The sequence below is a fragment of the Oryzias latipes genome, chromosome 2 (genome assembly GCF_053564925.1).
Source record: "Oryzias latipes strain Hd-rR chromosome 2, Olatipes_Hd-rR_3.1".
NCBI lineage: Eukaryota > Metazoa > Chordata > Actinopteri > Beloniformes > Adrianichthyidae > Oryzias > Oryzias latipes.
In genome coordinates, this window is record NC_136238.1 from 36,906,456 (window position 1) to 36,924,361 (window position 17,906).

The 17,906-nt window shown below is 42.6% G+C and overlaps 1 protein-coding gene and 1 long non-coding RNA gene across 4 annotated transcripts in view; both read right to left on the minus strand.

The window, feature by feature from the left end:
• LOC144986516 (NACHT, LRR and PYD domains-containing protein 3-like) overlaps positions 1–17,906 on the minus strand; it is a 54,118-nt gene that overhangs the window by 12,053 nt on the left and 24,159 nt on the right. For all 3 annotated transcript variants that reach the window (XM_078933963.1, XM_078933962.1, XM_078933964.1), the window contains exons 11-13: positions 17,692–17,811; positions 15,786–15,905; positions 14,888–15,007 (exon numbers count right to left, since the gene is read on the minus strand). In XM_078933963.1, the coding sequence (XP_078790089.1) occupies positions 14,888–15,007; positions 15,786–15,905; positions 17,692–17,811 (360 nt within the window). The remainder of the gene's footprint in view (positions 1–14,887; positions 15,008–15,785; positions 15,906–17,691; positions 17,812–17,906) is intronic.
• LOC144988600 (uncharacterized) lies at positions 2,517–6,277 on the minus strand. The gene is made up of 2 exons (XR_013652526.1): positions 3,390–6,277; positions 2,517–2,953 (listed from the first exon to the last, which is right to left on the minus strand). It is a non-coding gene; the product is annotated as an uncharacterized LOC144988600 (long non-coding RNA).

Below are 17,906 nucleotides of genomic sequence, written 5' to 3' on the forward strand. Positions count from 1 at the left end.
GCAGTTTCCCCCGCTGCTGCTAATTGTCTGATTTCCTTCACCTGTGCCTACTCCTATAAATCTCTGCCTTTGCCTTCACCTTTCTGATCATTGCACTGCAAGTATTTAGGCAGCTTACCTGCTCTGTTGTCTCTGCCAGCTTGTCTACCTGTTTGCTCACTAGGGATGTAAATAGAAGCCCCATGAAGCTTCCCTTGGGGTTCATGTAATTGTGCCGGAAAAACGAACCACCCATTCAGGGCTTTGAAACTACACAGAACAGCGGCATCTGGTGGCGGACTGGACGTATATCAAATGCCTAAACTAAGCTCCTTGTAACACTTCAATGTGGAAATGATGATGAAAAAACGTAAAACAAAACAATGTTGTTAATGATTTAAAAAAAAAAAGAACGACATGTGAAGTTTTCTGTGAGAAGTGCTTGAGACAGCAAAATACACATTACATGAAGAAAAAAAATGCAAAGCAAAAAGAAAAAAGGTAAAATGCTGGCCTTAAACCCAGGACCTCTGATTGCAAATCCCATAGACTGTATTACTGAGCTACTTCTGCTCACATCATATTAACTTGCCGTTATAGATTTATTGAAATATTTCTTTTTTATCCGCAATGTTCATAGTGTATTGTTTTATTAGGAGAAATTGAGTTGAAATGATCCTGAACCACAGTACTTTTTTTTACCAGGAGCCATGGTAAAGTGCAATGAACTGACGCTGATTCCAATACAGGGGAAACGATAGAACTGGTCGGGATTAATTTCGTATTTTCTAGAGAATAGCGCATCCAACTGTTCGAACAAAAGTGACATCTGAACCATGGTTTGACCAAACAATGCATTTGGCGCTTCATAGCTCATCAACCACGTGATCTGCGCATGTTGACACCCGCCCCGAAACATTGTGTTGAACCACTCTGCTTCATGAAGGTGAAACACTCGCCGAAGCGCTGTGTCAAACAGGCCATCCCTTCTGCTCACCATTCAGCCTGGCTTCCAGCTAACCTGCTCAGCCATCTCTGTTCTCAGTAGTGATGGGTAGGTGAGGCCTTGTGAAGCGTTTCGGCACATTGCTAAAACAGAATTGATACTGTGTCGATACTGTGTCACTTAGTACTGACTCCTGCTGGACCAAAAACATCATTGCAGGCAACCCACGTAAACTCTGCTGATGGACTTAATGCAATTAATCTAAACACAATATTTGTCATTGTAGTTCATCTTTTCCATGTCTGGCTCTATAATTCCCCAGCATTAAGGAGCTGCTTTTAAGTTTGACAGTTCTGCTGAACAAATGCCACATTTAACCTCCAAAACATAAAAGGTGTCATGGTGCCTCTGTCAGACTCCTCCCCCTCCATCCACTAATGGATGTGCGACGTGATTGGAGCGCAGCAGCCTACTATGTTCATTCATCAATGGTTTAGTTTGGCGTTCATTCATAAAATCGTTGAACCTGAGGTATGGAAGCACACACAGCAGATGCATGTGCCTGAAGACGGACAGTAATGACAGCTCATCTTCAAATGTGTACACTGTGTTTCACAAAAACATTTCAGAAATTCACAATAAATGTATTAGAAATGCACAATAGGTGCTTCACAAACATGATTTTTAGGTACACATGTGATGTGAACTCACAGATCATACGAATTGCAGAATGTCATTCAAAAACCCGCTCTCATTTGTGAATCTGCCCATATTTGTGAGAGATTTTTTTCCGGTGAATATTGAGACTCATCTGACGGAGCAGGTCAACTAATGTCACCATTGGCTAGTGAATCTGTCAATCACACTCATCAGCAAAGTAGGCGGGTTCGCTTTTAGCCAATCAAATGGCCCCTTACGCTTTCTCTACGCTTTCGTGCAGGTGGCAAAAGCCCCGCCCATATTTGATTCTATACCGGTCGGTCGTTAGCGTGTTAGATTTAGCATGGCTTGTCGGTTTATTGCCTTCGGTCGTCAAAAATAAGTGGCTTGCGCAACTTTTCAGTGGACTTGAAAGCAAGGCAACAGTGGTTGAATGCAGTTGGCATTGAATCCAGAGAAATGTGTCCTGGTTATGAGATTTACAATGAATGTTTCACTCGGTATTGTTTGCTGTAATACGTTATCCTTCTTAGCTTTGATGCTAGCGTCATTTTAACACTCAGACACGGTTCCCTTCGGTCTTTATCATATGAAGGTGGAGAAGAAAAATCTTCAGGTTCCACAGAAGGTTCTTTGGAGAAACTGGCATCTCTTTGCTCAGTACCACATAGTGGGACTACATTACCTCAAGCTCATCTCACTGTCAATCACAGATACTCAATATGCCTCCCCTGCTCAGCCCGAAGTCACTTTGCTGGACCTTAATTTTAATTTTGTAATAACTCTAAAGTCATTGATTTTTTTTTATTGTAACCATATTTCTGCTGCTAACCTCTTGGCCAGGTCACCCTTGCAAAAAAGATCCTCATCTCTCTGGGTTTTATAACTGGTTAAATACTACAAAACAAAATATGGTCATAGAACAACAAAGTGCAAACATTCACCCTTTATTGCAGAGTAAAATTCAGTGAAAACATGGACAGATTAAAAAATCAAAATTTAAGCAGATGTGGGATCTCTACGGATTTGAATTTAATTTAAACTGGAACTAATTTTCTTAACATCCTTACATACAATGAAGTCCCTTGAACAATATAGCAGTATTTATTTGAACTTTGTCTTCCTCCCCTCAGTCTCTCTCCTTCTGTATGTAATTATGTCGCCTAAATTAAGTTATAAACATACTGGACAGTAAAGATATAGGTCCACTCCAAAACGCTCTGAATTCCACAATGGATTGATGTCGTCTTGCAGTTCCAACATTTGTGGACCCAAAAGGGGACTGTCCCATACCGGAACATTGATCCCAGGATGAGGTTCAGTCATGGATCCACTCTCCTCCCATTCAATCTCTGGAACCAGCATACCCTGACAAAAAAAAAGATACTGTTTATGAACAGTGCTGTTTTTTTAATGATTTAGATTATGTAGGCACACTGACCGACCAATAATTACTTATATTGTTGCTGGCAGGCAGACCTCATATCTCAATAACTGTTTTTAATTTGTAAATAAGTGACTCTTAACTAAGTAGTGAGATTAGTACAGCTGATGGCTCATAATGCCATGCATTGTGATGCATTTTGAACTTGCAGATGTGCTATTCTTCCTACTTGATTTAAAAGACCAACCAATTTAGGGAAATAGTTTGCACCACACAACAATAATACTTTTCATTCATTTTTGATGAAAATTCCTTGTAGTCATGATGTGATTTCATGATACTGTTTTTGATACTTTACACTTTAGTCGAACTGCACACAAATCAGTTGTCCAGTACAGTGAGATTAAATAAAGCATTTACCCGGGGATCAGAAACAGGGTTCTGGGTCAAGCCCAACTGCCACAGCTGATTTGGTGTCATGCTTTGGTCCGTCCTGATTGGATGGCTGTGCCACGCGTCACTAAAGACATCCAAACTGGCTTGGATGCGTGGTACGAAAATATAGTGGCAGCAGAATACCTGATGTTACTGATATTGAGCAAGTCTTGGTCCTCAGGAGAGTGCAGGATGTTGTAATATAAACCAGTAACACTCGTGAAGACATCACACCAGAGGGGGCTCAATCCTGTATTTGGAAAAGAGCAAAAGTAAATATTATATTGTCAGATTTCGTTTTAATACATCATTTACTTTTATGTATATATTAAAGCTTCTAAAACTAGGTTCAACTCATCATTGATTGTGTACACTTTTCCCGCAATGAAGCTGTTTGTGTCAGTTCCATCTACATGCATTAACTCGGCTATGCCCACATTTTCTCCTCCATGATCTCCTCTCACCCTGACAATAACATGAACATAATTTCTCAAACACATAATTACAAATGCATCGCCAAAACGGTACACATCAATTTAACATTTTTTATGTTAATTTTCCTATGTACGTTGCCAATAAGTAGAATTTCTAGGTTAAAAAATTACAGGAGTGGGTTACATGTATCTGGAGAAAACAATTGAGGCAACAGCTGATTTCTTACATCGATCCATTCTTCCTGTGACTACTTATCGACTACAAAACAGCCTAAAAACATTATAATGTTTGGGATTCTTGTCATTACGTCTTTGGAAGTAAAGGGATTTTAGTGGCTGTCTGACACAATCTCACAGGGCTTCTCAGCACAACTCGGGCTCTAACGTTAGTTCTATGACATTTCATTCATTCACGTCTGTAGGGCTGCAGCTATCGATTCTTTTTGTAATTGATTAATCTTTCAATGAATTAATCGAGTAATCGGATAAAACGATTTGTGTGTGTTTTTGAACAACCAAAACAAATAATGCATAACAAAAATGATGTGGCTGTAAAATGAACAAGCATTTGGCTTTTATTTCTCAACAGAGGTATTTATTTCCAAGTCCAAAAAGTTGGCTCCAAAAGTTAAGTGCCAAGTTGGCATTGCCAACAATTATAGAACAATGTACAGTTAAGTGAACTTACTGTAACATGTATAACATGTATTGTAAAACTAATATGAATATATAAATTCGTTTTTTGTCTTCTTAATACAAAACATTACAAAAAAAGGATTGCACCTTCTGCAAATTTAGTTTAGTTAACCAGAGAACAAAAAATGAATATGAAATATCAAGCCAAACAGGTACACAATGTATAAAATGTTTAAAAAAATATGTAAATAAAACAATTATTAACAATTATAAATAATAAGCTGTAATCTCAAAACAAACATCAAAATGTACGTGTTTGTGTGTGTGCGTGTGTTTGTGTGTGTGTGAAGGGGTTCTTTTTTTAGGCTATACTCTCTTGGAATTGAACGTAATAGTTACGTTTACTACTTTAAAACGTCAAAGTTAAACATCATAACTAGTCAAACCGCATCACGACATCGCTACAAATGCAGTATGGGATTAAAATCAGCGAACATCAATAGGTTTAGACTACGTTAATTTACCTTGTTTCAGCGATGCTTGGTGAAAAAGCATAGAGTGGATGTCTTCTTTTCAGATGCTGAATCATGGAAGATGTGCTGTTGTGGTATGCCAGCTCTATTTTGCCTTGACATCTCACGTTTTCTGCCGTTAATTTAAAGATCTATTCTCCACCATCGTGCCAACTAAATTCAAAATGTTCATGTGAATAAACGGTCTGTGTGACACAATCAAACCCCTGCGCCGCGCGTATAGTGCGCGTCATAGGATTTTAACGAGGCTTCGAGGCAGAGTTTTTGCCTCGTGGAATTATTGTAATCGAGTAACTCGAGGAATCGTTTCAGCCCTACACGTCTTTTTTCATATTTAGAAAAATGCCGTTTTCCTGAATGTCATATGAATTATTTTGTTGCACATATCCACCCCGTCTTAAAGTCTGGGTTGAGAAAATACTGTGTCTAACTTTAACCCGGATCGTGTTTACATAAAGGCAGCACATGGAACAGCTAACTAGCTAGTAAGCATAGCATAGCATCAGTGTGCAACAACACTGCCGTCTCCAAATCAATACTTTTTATTAAACTTTCTTTGCTGCTGTAAATGTTTTTTCCCCTTACTTCCGGGAATCATGTTAAGAACTCAACATGGTACAGATTGCCGGTCCCACCAGCTTCACAGCAGACACAACTTGAGTCAAAAGCCGGCTGGTTTCGAGGCCCCTGGTTAGTTGTAGTTACTCGTGTTGTGTGAAGAGCTGGTATGCCAAGTATAAAACTTGACAAAACCATCATAAGTCCTCCCCCGCTTTAAAACCATTTTAAAAAATATGACCACACAGGCTTAGCTAAGCTAAGCTAATTTGCGGTGGGTGTACTCTGCAAACGACTCAACTGAAGTGTTCATTCACCCATGTCACTTGGATAAGCAGAACGCTTATCCAAGTTATTATTCAATAACATTACAAGATGTACAACGAGGGAATGATCAAATAAATGCATTACTTACGGGCTGAGACTGATCCCGTTCGGTGGACCTCTTCGCCATGTTTGCTGCCCGCGTACTTTCAACTGCTGTGCTGAACAGCTCCCTCCCTCGTCAGTTTGAAAGTCAGGAGAAAGTGTAAGGGGCCATTCGATTGGCTAAAAGCGAACCCGCCTGCTTTGCTGATGAGTGTGATTGACAGATTCACTAGCCAATTGTGAGATTAGTTGACCTGCTCTGTCAAAGGAGTCTCAATATTCACGGTAGAAAAATCTCTCACATATGTGGGGAGATTCACAAATGAGAGCGGGTTTTTGAATGACATTCTGCAATTCGTATGATCTGTGAGTTCACATCACATGTGTACCTAAAAATCATGTTTGTGAAGCACCTACTGTGCATTTCTGATACATTTATTGTGAATTTCTGAAATGTTTTTGTGAAACACAGTGTGCACATTTGTGAGAAAAAATTATTGTGCATTTGTAAAACATTCAGTGTGCATGTGTGAAACACAATGTCTGTGTTTGTGAAACACAGGGTGTGCATTTGTGAAACACGTGTGCATTTCCAAATTTATTTTTTCATGTTTGCATAAAATGACATTTGTGAATCAGAGCGTGTGTATTTGTAAAACAGGTTGTGTGCATTTCTGATTATTGAGACTGAATTAACTCCATAGATTCTGTACTAGTTGGTCGGTAGCATGTTAGCTTTAGCATGGCTCCTGTAGGTTTATTGCCTACGGTCTTCAAAAATTACGGGCCTGTGCAACTTTTCAGTGGACTGGTTGAATACAGTTGGCATTGAATCCAGAGAACTGTCTCCTGGTGATGGGACTTGCAATGAATGTTTCACTCAGGATAGTTTGCTAATACTTTATCCTTATTAGCTATGATGCTAGAGTCATCCATCACCAGTCCCAATGTTTTTTTATTTTTATTTTTTTTATTTGTCTGAACTAAATTATTATATTTCTTTTACAGAAAGAGTTTTGTTTGTTTAGTCTGTTTTAATGTTATAAAGTTGTTTTTACAATCGTTATGCTTTGTGGTTGTTTGTGGTAAAGCCGTCCTCAGTTTAGTTGAGGTGCTGCAAAACAATTATTAAACTGTCAACAAAGTTGGTTAATACATTTGTTAAGCTTATAAGCAGTTTAGTAATATGGATTTTGAAGACAATGGTCTGACTTTAGATGTTAATAAATCTTATTAACACTTTCAGGTATTTGCAAGAAATCTTTAATGTTAATAAACATCTTACTAGCATCTTAGACATTAATAAAGCCTATTAATTTGTTAAATTAGTTAATAAAACTTATTAAGCTCATGAACACTTAGGCTTGGGTGAGACATCTATAATGCTAATAAATATATTACTAGAACCCCAAACAATAATAATACTTCTTAATTTGTTAGCAAAGGTTGTTAATAAATGTTATTAAGCTTATTAACATTGACACATTTGTTAGGCATCTATAATTCCAATAAATGTATCATTAGCATCTTGAAAACATCCTAATAATAATGCTTATATAATTAATAATAATAAAAATGCAACTAAGTAATTTAGTAAACCTTAATAGACTTATTGTACTAATAATGTCTTACTAACACCCATAAATTCATTTATAATGCTTGTTAATGTGTTAACAAAGCTTGTTAAGGAATCCTAATATAAAGTGTTACCAGATCCGGATTTCAGTCAAATAAAATGTAAAACACAGGTGAGCAGGGAAAATGGGGGCGCCCGGGTGCGAATATTTCTCAAGCTGGAAGCTGGGCGAGCATCAGAGGTATCAAAAATTGTTTTACCCCCTTACTCTGTCAGGCCTCTGTCCGCCTGTCCCCTGGAAATGCTGACTGGTATTGAATTTTGCCACAGTCTTTGCTTTGTGAATGTGCAAACAAAATGCATTCCCCTGTTTGCATTTTTGCTTAAATTATGTCACATAATAAGCAATGGTATCCCTTGTGCTATCCTAGGAACTTTAACATTGGTAGTTGGATCATCTAGACCCACTAAAGACAGTGCGCTGGACCTTTTTCTTTAATGATTTGTGATCTTCACTGGTGTCCATGAATTGCATGAAATCCTATTCACCTTTATCCACCTTTGTCATGGTAAGGAGAGCACATCACTGGTCACCTTGACCCCATAGGATAGCACAATTAAAGAAGAAAATGAAAAAACATTTTGGTGGATTGCTTTTTCTTTTTAATTTTGAGTAAGAAAATGCAGCTTCACCTTTAAAATGAAAAAGCATTTCTGGGTTTGACTTTTCTTTTTAATTTTGTTACAGAAAAACTTCCAAATGCGCACGTCAATGTTTAAACTAAGTCCCGCAGTCAGACATGAGGCGAAGCGCTCAAGAGCCTCACCCGGAGGTTCTGCTCTGTATATGATCGTGCAAATATGGCGATTTCTTTAATTATTTATTTTTAAACGTCAAACTGTGGGAAATGTGTAAAGTCAACGAAAATGAATCTTTAACACAAATCAGGGGAAAATATTTACTTAATTCACATTTTTCAATTTGATCACAATGTGAGGCTGAGCCTCACTTACCTCGTCTGCCCACACATTACTGGTCTGCTCCTGTTTCCCTGCCACACCATTTTGCCCCAAGCCTCCTAAGTCCCCGCACCTCTGCAATTTTTGCAGTTTATTATTTGGATTGCAAAATCAAGGTTGCTAGTGACTGAACCCTAATTTCTTTAGTTCTCCCACGCTGAAAATAGCATCTCTCTCTTTTCTGACTTCTGTGTTTGGAGCCACACCTCCATCCATTTGCAGTACCAAGGACTTAACACCGCCCCTCTCTTCTACCTGCAGATCACACTCCTCATCCCATATCTGTGCATTTGCTGTATTTCTCCAGGCCCTGTGCTCCTTTACGTAAAAGAATAAAATAAATCTGGTTTCTTGCATTCCTAAGTTTGTCCTATTTGGGTGTCTGAAGCAATTTGTAATAAATCTTAATGGAGTCCAACCATTATGCATCATTATATTTTATTTAATCTGTGGTTTATTATAAAACTATCTTTATGAAAAACTTTAATAAAATATTTGCCTAAACTGTGTCTTTCCTGATCCAAACATTTGTTCAAATCAGAAAATATGAAAATATTCATTCTGTTGAAAGTTTCTCCAACATCTCTGCTCTCATGGACTCAGATCTTCTTCAGATTCAGATCAAAGCTCTGCTGTCTGTTTGGGATTCTGAACTCTCAGTCGTTGCTTCTCTTCCCCAACTTTCTCTGAGGGTTCCTGAGCTCCAGAGGACACTTGGACTTGCTCTGATCTTTGAAACCATTATAAAGCAGAAGAACAGAAAGTGGGAGGAGCCAACAGTTTAGTCAGAAACGCTTGAAACTCTTTCCAGTTTCTCTGAAAATTCCTCATTGACCTTCAGACTTTGAGCTTTGGTTGATAAGAGACAAAAAGCTCTGGAATGATGTAGAAAATCCCAGAGAACCAGTTTCATTTGGAGTGAATTCTGTTCATGATACGTTTACTCCCTGCTGCTCAGCTGTACTCCCTCTGGAGGTCGCCCTTCCTTCTCTGTCCGCTTTTCCCACCACAGCTGTTTCGTATTATACTTTGATTTGGTTCCTTTTTAAGGTTTCTGTTCCTGTCTGTGTTTGTGACAGCGTCATTTTTGGATGTTCACTGTTTGTCTTAGCACTTTGGCATTAAATAGCCTTCATAGATCCTTCAGCCTCCTTGTCCTTCCTGCATCTGGGTTAACCCCCTTGGTTTCCCGTAACATTACGCTGCGACCATGTCCAACCCAGCAGGAGATTCGTCTCGACTAGACTTACCTGGATCCTCCGCCGTTGGTGGTTCCGTCACCGGTACGGCTCAGGAGATGCGAGGATTCATGTCGGGTATGCAGCAGCTGCACGAACGCCTCTCCCACCTGGAACGTGCGCCCTCGCCTTCTCCTCGGCAGACCAGACTGGGTCACCCTGAACCGTTTGATGGGACTGCTGCAGACTGCCGGGCGTTTCTCACTTCCTGCCGGCTGCAGTTTGACTTTAATCCTGATTATTTCCCCTCTGAGCAGAGCAAGGTGGCGTTTGCTCTGAGCTACCTAACAGGAAGAGCCGACGATGGGGACTGGCGGAGTGGGAGCGCGGATCGGAGCTGTGCCGCTCCTTTCGAGTCTTCTCCGCCCGGCTTCTCACGGTATTCGATCCCACCACGCCTCATCGTGCTGCTGCGTCTGAGCTCCTTCGCCTTCAGCAGGGATCCTGCTGTGTCTCGGACTACGCGGTGGAGTTCTGGACCTTGGCTGCTGGCACCCGCTGGCCAGATGAAGCACTGCTCGACGTCTTCCTGCGGGGTCTGTCCGACGCTCTCAAAGACGAGCTGGCGGCGAGGGAACTTTCGGACGACCTCGAGGAGCTTATCGACCTGGCGGTTCGTATCAACCAGAGAATGAGGGAACGGGGTAACGAGCAACGCAGCCTTCCAGGTTACCGCCCACCGCGCCCCGTGGAGGTTTCTCCGCCTCTTCCCAACTCCTCCCCGGAGCACATGCAGCTAGGAGCTGGCTGTCTCTCTCTGGCTGAACGGCAGCGCCGCATGCGGGAGGGACTTTTCCTTTACTGTGGACGATCGGGACACGTTGTGCGCAACTGTCCGGGAAACGCCAGGGCTCCCCAGCAGTGAGGAAGCTTGTGAGCCGCAACTCTTCTTTTTCCTCTCCTTCCCATCCTTCTACCAAGGTCTTGGCGGCATATGCTGGAGCCCAGGTGGAATTTGACACTCTTATTGACTCGGGGTCTGATGGGGATCTGATCTCCCAGGAGGTAGTGGACAGACTGCAAATCCCCACCGAACCTCTGTCTCCAGCATTTGACATTCATGCCATTAATGGGTCCCTCATACAAAAGGTTTCTGTTCGTACTGTTAATATTTCTGTGTCTATCTCTGGAAACCACTCTGAGAACATGTTGTTTTATGTTGTTGAGTCCCTTAAACCTCCTGTTATTTTAGGGTTTCCCGGGTTGAGCAGACACAAACCTCACATCGACTGGGCTTCGGGGCGGTTTCTGTCGTGGAGTCCCTTTTGTTGCTGAATTGCCTTTCCTCTGCCTCAGTTCGTAAAGCTGTTGAGGTCCAACAGTCTCCAGAAAACTCCAGATCTCTGTAAGGTTCTGTCTGCTTATCATGATTTGGGCTTTGTGTTCTGTAACGTACGTGCTAGATCTCTTCCTCCCCATCGCCCTTATGACTGTGCCATCGACCTTCTGTCGGGGACTCAACCACTGAAGGGTCACATTTACCCCCTGTCGCCACCTGAACGAGAGGCTATGGACTCGTACCTCCAGGAGAGCTTACAGGCGGGGCTCATTCGTCCGTCCTCCTCTCCAGCTGGAGCAGGTTTCTTTTTTGTGGGAAAAAAAGATGGGGGCCTGCGTCCTTGCATTGATTACAGGGGTTTAAACTCTATTACTATCCGTAATACTTACCCCTTGCCACTGCTGCACTCCGCTTTTGACCTGTTAAGCGGGGCCCGTATCTTTACAAAGTTGGACCTCAGGAATGCTTATCACCTGGTTCGAGTGAGAGAGGGTGATGAGTGGAAGACTGCATTTGACCGTTTCTCCAAATTAGCCCATGCTATTCCCCTGCAGAAACTCCCTTCGGCCAAGGAACTAGCAGCATTGGTCTTGCAGCATCTGTTTCGCCTTCATGGACTCCCTCTCAATATCGTCTCGGATCGGGGCCCTGAATTCATTGCGGCTTTCTGGAAGGAGGTCTGCAACCTCATCGGGATCAAGGTCAGTCTGAGTTCTGGATTCCATCCTCAGACTAATGGCCAGGTAGAGAGGTACAATCAGGATCTGGAGACGTCCCTGCGGGCTATGTGCAGCAAGAATCCTAAGACCTGGGGCCTCATTTATAAAACTTTGCGTAGGATTTGCGTCAGAAGTGGCGTACGGATGAAACATAGGACGTGCGTACGCACAGAAATATTCGGATTCATAAAACCGTGCGCACGCACATCCTACGCATCTTTCCTTTTATAAATCACAACCAATTCTAAATGCAGCGCAGCTTTAGCGGCTTCATGACACGCCCATAGTTGCCCATAAATAGTCCGTGAAACGCCCACAAATTAATATTCATTGGTTGCTAAACCATGGCAAACACCGAGAGGAAATCAAAAAGACGTAACTTCACTCAACGTGAAGTAGAAGTTATAGTTGACGAGGTGGAAAAGAGGAGAAAAGTGTTGTTTGGAGGATACAGTGTGGGCATTACTAATGCCAAAAAGGCACGTGAAAATGCTGTAGCCTAACAACCTCAGACCGTGGCCGAAGTAAAAAAGAAATGGTCGGACATCAAAGTCGCGGCAAAAAAGCGTCTGGCGCTGCATCGCCAGAGTGTGTCTGCCACGGGGGGGGGGGGACACACCGGAGCTGACCCCTCTTGAGAGACTGGCGGCAATAATTGGGGAATCCCTTTTAAGGGGAGTGGTGACTGAGGCGGAGGGAGACACCGACGCGCCAGATGCACCGGGTGACACCCCCCAAAAGCCCGCAGAGGTCCAAAGGGATGGCTCGAAGAAGTCGGAACCGGCTCATAAGACACTCGTCCTCGTTTGCCAGCAAGTCTTCTTGCTGTCTAAAGATTAAGATGCGTTCACTCCGAATTCTTTCATTTGCCACATCTTTCTAAGAGCACAACATCAGCCATTGCGCGTCATTACGCATTGTGATGGGGCATTTTATTTCCCTCCATTTAATTACATCTGACAAGCTACAGATGTCGGTAATAATCGACGTGGAAATGGGAAATTGTTCAGCGCAAATGTAATTTCTTGTTGCTTTCTGAATGGTTGATACATACGCCATACATTGTTTTATCAAAAATAAAACAAACTAAAGGCATATGCATGAATACCATAATTCCATAGCTTAAGAAGAAATGTTTTAATGTGAAAACAACTTTCCCCAGTGGACAATTAATACGTCCGTCCGTCCGTCTGTCTGATTCGCACGCATCTGGCGGTGCGTGCACACGCAGCGGCTCCTCTCTCCCCTACCTTCAGTGTTTTTTGGCTTTTTTTTTGGCTTTATCTTTTTGTGTTTCAAGGATTTATTGTTTTTAAAAGAATGTATTTTAAGTCGTAAGTCGTTTATTTATTATTTTATATGCTGCTTGCACTGTGGGGTGAGAGGAAAGCAAATTCATCTGTGCTGTATGTCTTATGGATGCAGCATATTTGACAATAAAGCTGACTTTGACTATATCTGCTCCACCAGACGGACACATTGACGAGAATATCAGTTTTGTACATTATTTCGTTCTGTTAACTATATTATTTATGAGGATGAATTGCACAACATGCCAATATTGTAGAACATATTTCACTTTTCCTTTTGCAAATATGTGTTCATTTAAGTTTCTGTTGTAATTTTCGTTTGATTTATTTTGTTTGTTTCACTGCTGATCGATCAAACGGGTGTTCGTGTAGGCTGTTAATTGTAAGACTTACTTTGTGAAGTCTTCATGTTCTTTATGAGAGGCAGTATTGTCATTTTCACTTTCACGTGTTTCTTCCATCTGCCGACGGTGTCGCCGTTTCTCATTTCACCCGTTTTTGTGCGTACGCCTGGGTCAGAGCTTGCGTGAAGGACCGCACATTTTCCCGTCAAGTTTGCTTTTTATAAATCTCAACTATTGCGTAGAGAGTGGCGTACGCCTTCTTTTGTGCGTACGCAACGTTTATAAATGAGGCCCCTGGTCTTCACAACTTCCTTGGGTAGAGTACTCCCACAACTCCCTGGTTAACTCCACAGGATACTCACCCTTCCAGGCCGCGTACGGATTCCAGCCTCCCTTGTTTCCGCACCAAGAACACTTGGCCTCCTCTTCAGGCCTGGCGGCTTTCGTGTGGAGGTGTCGTCGTACCTGGAGCAGGTTTCGACAAGAACTCCTGCGGAACCAGGAACGGCTCTCTGTGGTGGCTAACCGTCGGAGGACCCCTGCCCCGGAGTACAAGGTGGGAGACAGGGTGTGGTTGTCTTCTACCGACGTTCCCTTGAAGGGTGGTTCCAGGAAGCTGCAGCCCCAGTACATCGGCCCGTTCTCCATCACCCGAATCATCAACCCTGTGGCTGTGAGACTGGAGCTGCCTCCCTGTCTGAAGATCCATCCGGTGTTCCACGTGAGCAAGTTGAAGCCTGCTAAGGTCTCTCCTCTACAGCCTGCTCCAGCTCCTCCTCCTGCTCCTCGGATGGTGGACGGAGGACCTATTTACACCATTCGGGAGCTTCTCACCTCTAGGAGAGTGGGACGGGGCGTCCAATACTTGGTGGACTGGGAGGGTTACGGCCCTGCGGATCGGCAGTGGGTCCCAGAACGCCACATCTACGACCCCGGGCTGATAGCCCGTTTCCATCGCCGCCACCCGGATCAACCCCGTCGGGGTCCGTCTGGTAGCCAGACTTCGGGGAGGGGGTTATGATACATTTACTCCCTGCTGCTCAGCTGTACTCCGTCTGGAGGTTGCCCTTCCTTCTCTGTCCGCTTTTTCCCCCACAGCTGTTTCGTATTATACTTTGATTTGGTTCCTTTTTAAGGTTTCTGTTCCTGTCTGTGTTTGTCGCAGAGTCATTTTTGGATGTTCACTGTTTGTCTTAGCACTTTGGCATTGAATAGCCTTCAAAGATCCTTCAGCCTCCTTGTCCTTCCTGCATCTGGGTTAACCCCCTTGGTTTCCCGTAACAGTTCACTCACCTGAAGGACTTCAACCCATCAGAGAATGATGACATCATACCTGACATTTTTAAAAACTGTTTGGGATTTGGAGCTAAAGTTACTGTTTGGGTTTCTCTCCAACAATCTAATCCCATTTTAACTGTGAAAAAAGATTCACCAACAGATCTATGTTCACAAGGAACTGCTTCTTACTGTGAGTCTGAAGATCCTGGTTCAGTTCTGAAGACTGGAGGAAGACCTTTGGACCGGTCACTCTTCATGGATCCACAGCTGGAGGCTGCAGACTGGACTCTCTGTGTGACCTGTTGACCTCTGCAAACACCAAACCATCAGAGTGTTGGAGGATCTGCTTCTTCATGAACAGCTGATGGACTTTGACATGAACACAGACTGAGCTGTTTGGTCTGGAATAACATGACATGTTTGGATCAACAGTTTACAGCGACCTAAGTCAGTGTTTTTTCAACCTTTTTGAGCCACGGCACACTTTATCCTTGACAGAAATCCTGCGGCACACCAGCATCCAAAAATTAATAAAAGGAGAAACTCATGGTCTGAATTGATGTAAAGTTCCTTCGAACTCTCACATGCATTTTTGTGATAATTGGGGCAGAAAAAGCTGGACGTTGCTGCTGTTTTTTTCTAAAAGATTGTAATAAAAGTTAAGCTAGTTTTCAGTAATAAATTTCAACTAAAGTATCTGAAAGCTGCGTCTAAGTCGTGATACCGCCAATCTTATCAAAGTGTCTTTAATAGAATCAAATAAACACAAAGACAAAAGTTGTTTTATGATCTTTCATATTCCTAACTACTCAGTGTTTTATCAGGGCCTGTTTGGATGAACAAAGAGCTGATATCCTGGAGATGGGAAAGGGCACACTAGTGTGCCACGGCACACTGGTTGAAAAACACTGACCTAAAGAACTTCAACCCATCAGAGAATGATGACATCATACCTGACATTTTTAAAAACTGTTTGGGATTTGGAGCTAAAGTTACTGTTTGGGTTTCTCTCCAACAATCTAATCCCATCTTAACTGTGAAAAAAGATTCACCAACAGATCTATGTTCACAAGGAACTGCTTCTTACTGTGAGTCTGAAGGTCCTGGTTCAGTTCTGAACTCAGGAGGATCATCTTTGGACCGGTCACTCTTCATGGATCCACAGCTGGAGGCTGCAGACTGGACTCTCTGTGTGACCTGTTGACCTCTGCAAACACCAAACCATCAGAGTGTTGGAGGATCTGCTTCTTCGTGAACAGCTGATGGACTTTGACATGAACACAGACTGAGCTGTTTGGTCTGGAATAACATGACATGTTTGGATCAACAGTTTACAGCGACCTAAGTCAGTGTTTTTTCAAGCTTTTTGAGCCACGGCACACTTCATCCTTGACAGAAATCCTGCGGCACACCAGTGTGGGAGCCATAATGAAGGTGGCACAGGTGAAGTGCTGCATCATCAGGTTGTGGGTGTGTGTGGCACGAAGTTTGAAAGGTGCTCACTAACTTGCTGGCGACGCATGTGAATGGATGAGGAAGTGGGGTGAGCCGCGGTGATCACATAATTTGTTGATCGCGTCACTTGAGTGGTTTGGAAGTCTTTCACTGCTGGAATTTATATTTAATTTATCAATTGTTTTGACTGTATGGATTGGAAACCTGCAGAAGGAGAAAATAAATACTTTGCAGCCAGGCAGACGTTTGGACTTTCTATTGAAACGCACCTCGGACAAAGAAGCCGCAGCTTAGCCCACGGCGGCCCTCAACGCTTTTTAGCAGAAACATTAAAGTCATCAAATTGTGACTCTCAGAGACATTGATCGGTAGAATTATTATCCTGGAGTGTTTGGAGATCATTCGATCGCTTTTGGAATTGGAAACTAATGGATGTGCGACGTGATTGGAGCGCAGCAGCCTACTACGTTCATTCATCAATGGTTTAGTTCGGCGTTCATTCATAAAATCGTTGGACCTGAGGTATGGAAGCACACACAGCAGATGCATGTGCCTGAAGACGGACAGTAATGACAGCTCATCTTCAAATGTGTACACTGTGTTTCACAAAAACATTTCAGAAATTCACAATAAATGTATTAGAAATGCACAATAGGTGCTTCACAAACATGATTTTTAGGTACACATGTGATGTGAACTCACAGATCATACGAATTGCAGAATGTCATTCAAAAACCCGCTCTCATTTGTGAATCTGCCCATATTTGTGAGAGATTTTTTTCCGGTGAATATTGAGACTCATCTGACGGAGCAGGTCAACTAATGTCACCATTGGCTAGTGAATCTGTCAATCACACTCATCAGCAAAGTAGGCGGGTTCGCTTTTAGCCAATCAAATGGCCCCTTACGCTTTCTCTACGCTTTCGTGCAGGTGGCAAAAGCCCCGCCCATATTTGATTCTATACCGGTCGGTCGTTAGCGTGTTAGATTTAGCATGGCTTGTCGGTTTATTGCCTTCGGTCGTCAAAAATAAGTGGCTTGCGCAACTTTTCAGTGGACTTGAAAGCAAGGCAACAGTGGTTGAATGCAGTTGGCATTGAATCCAGAGAAATGTGTCCTGGTTATGAGATTTACAATGAATGTTTCACTCGGTATTGTTTGCTGTAATACGTTATCCTTCTTAGCTTTGATGCTAGCGTCATTTTAACACTCAGACACGGTTCCCTTCGGTCTTTATCATATGAAGGTGGAGAAGAAAAATCTTCAGGTTCCACAGAAGGTTCTGGATGAACAAAGAGCTGATATCCTGGAGATGGGAAAGGGCACACTAGTGTGCCACGGCACACTGGTTGAAAAACACTGACCTAAAGAACTTCAACCCATCAGAGAATGATGACATCATACCTGACATTTTTAAAAACTGTTTGGGATTTGGAGCTAAAGTTACTGTTTGGGTTTCTCTCCAACAATCTAATCCCATCTTAACTGTGAAAAAAGATTCACCAACAGATCTATGTTCACAAGGAACTGCTTCTTACTGTGAGTCTGAAGGTCCTGGTTCAGTTCTGAACTCAGGAGGATCATCTTTGGACCGGTCACTCTTCATGGATCCACAGCTGGAGGCTGCAGACTGGACTCTCTGTGTGACCTGTTGACCTCTGCAAACACCAAACCATCAGAGTGTTGGAGGATCTGCTTCTTCGTGAACAGCTGATGGACTTTGACATGAACACAGACTGAGCTGTTTGGTCTG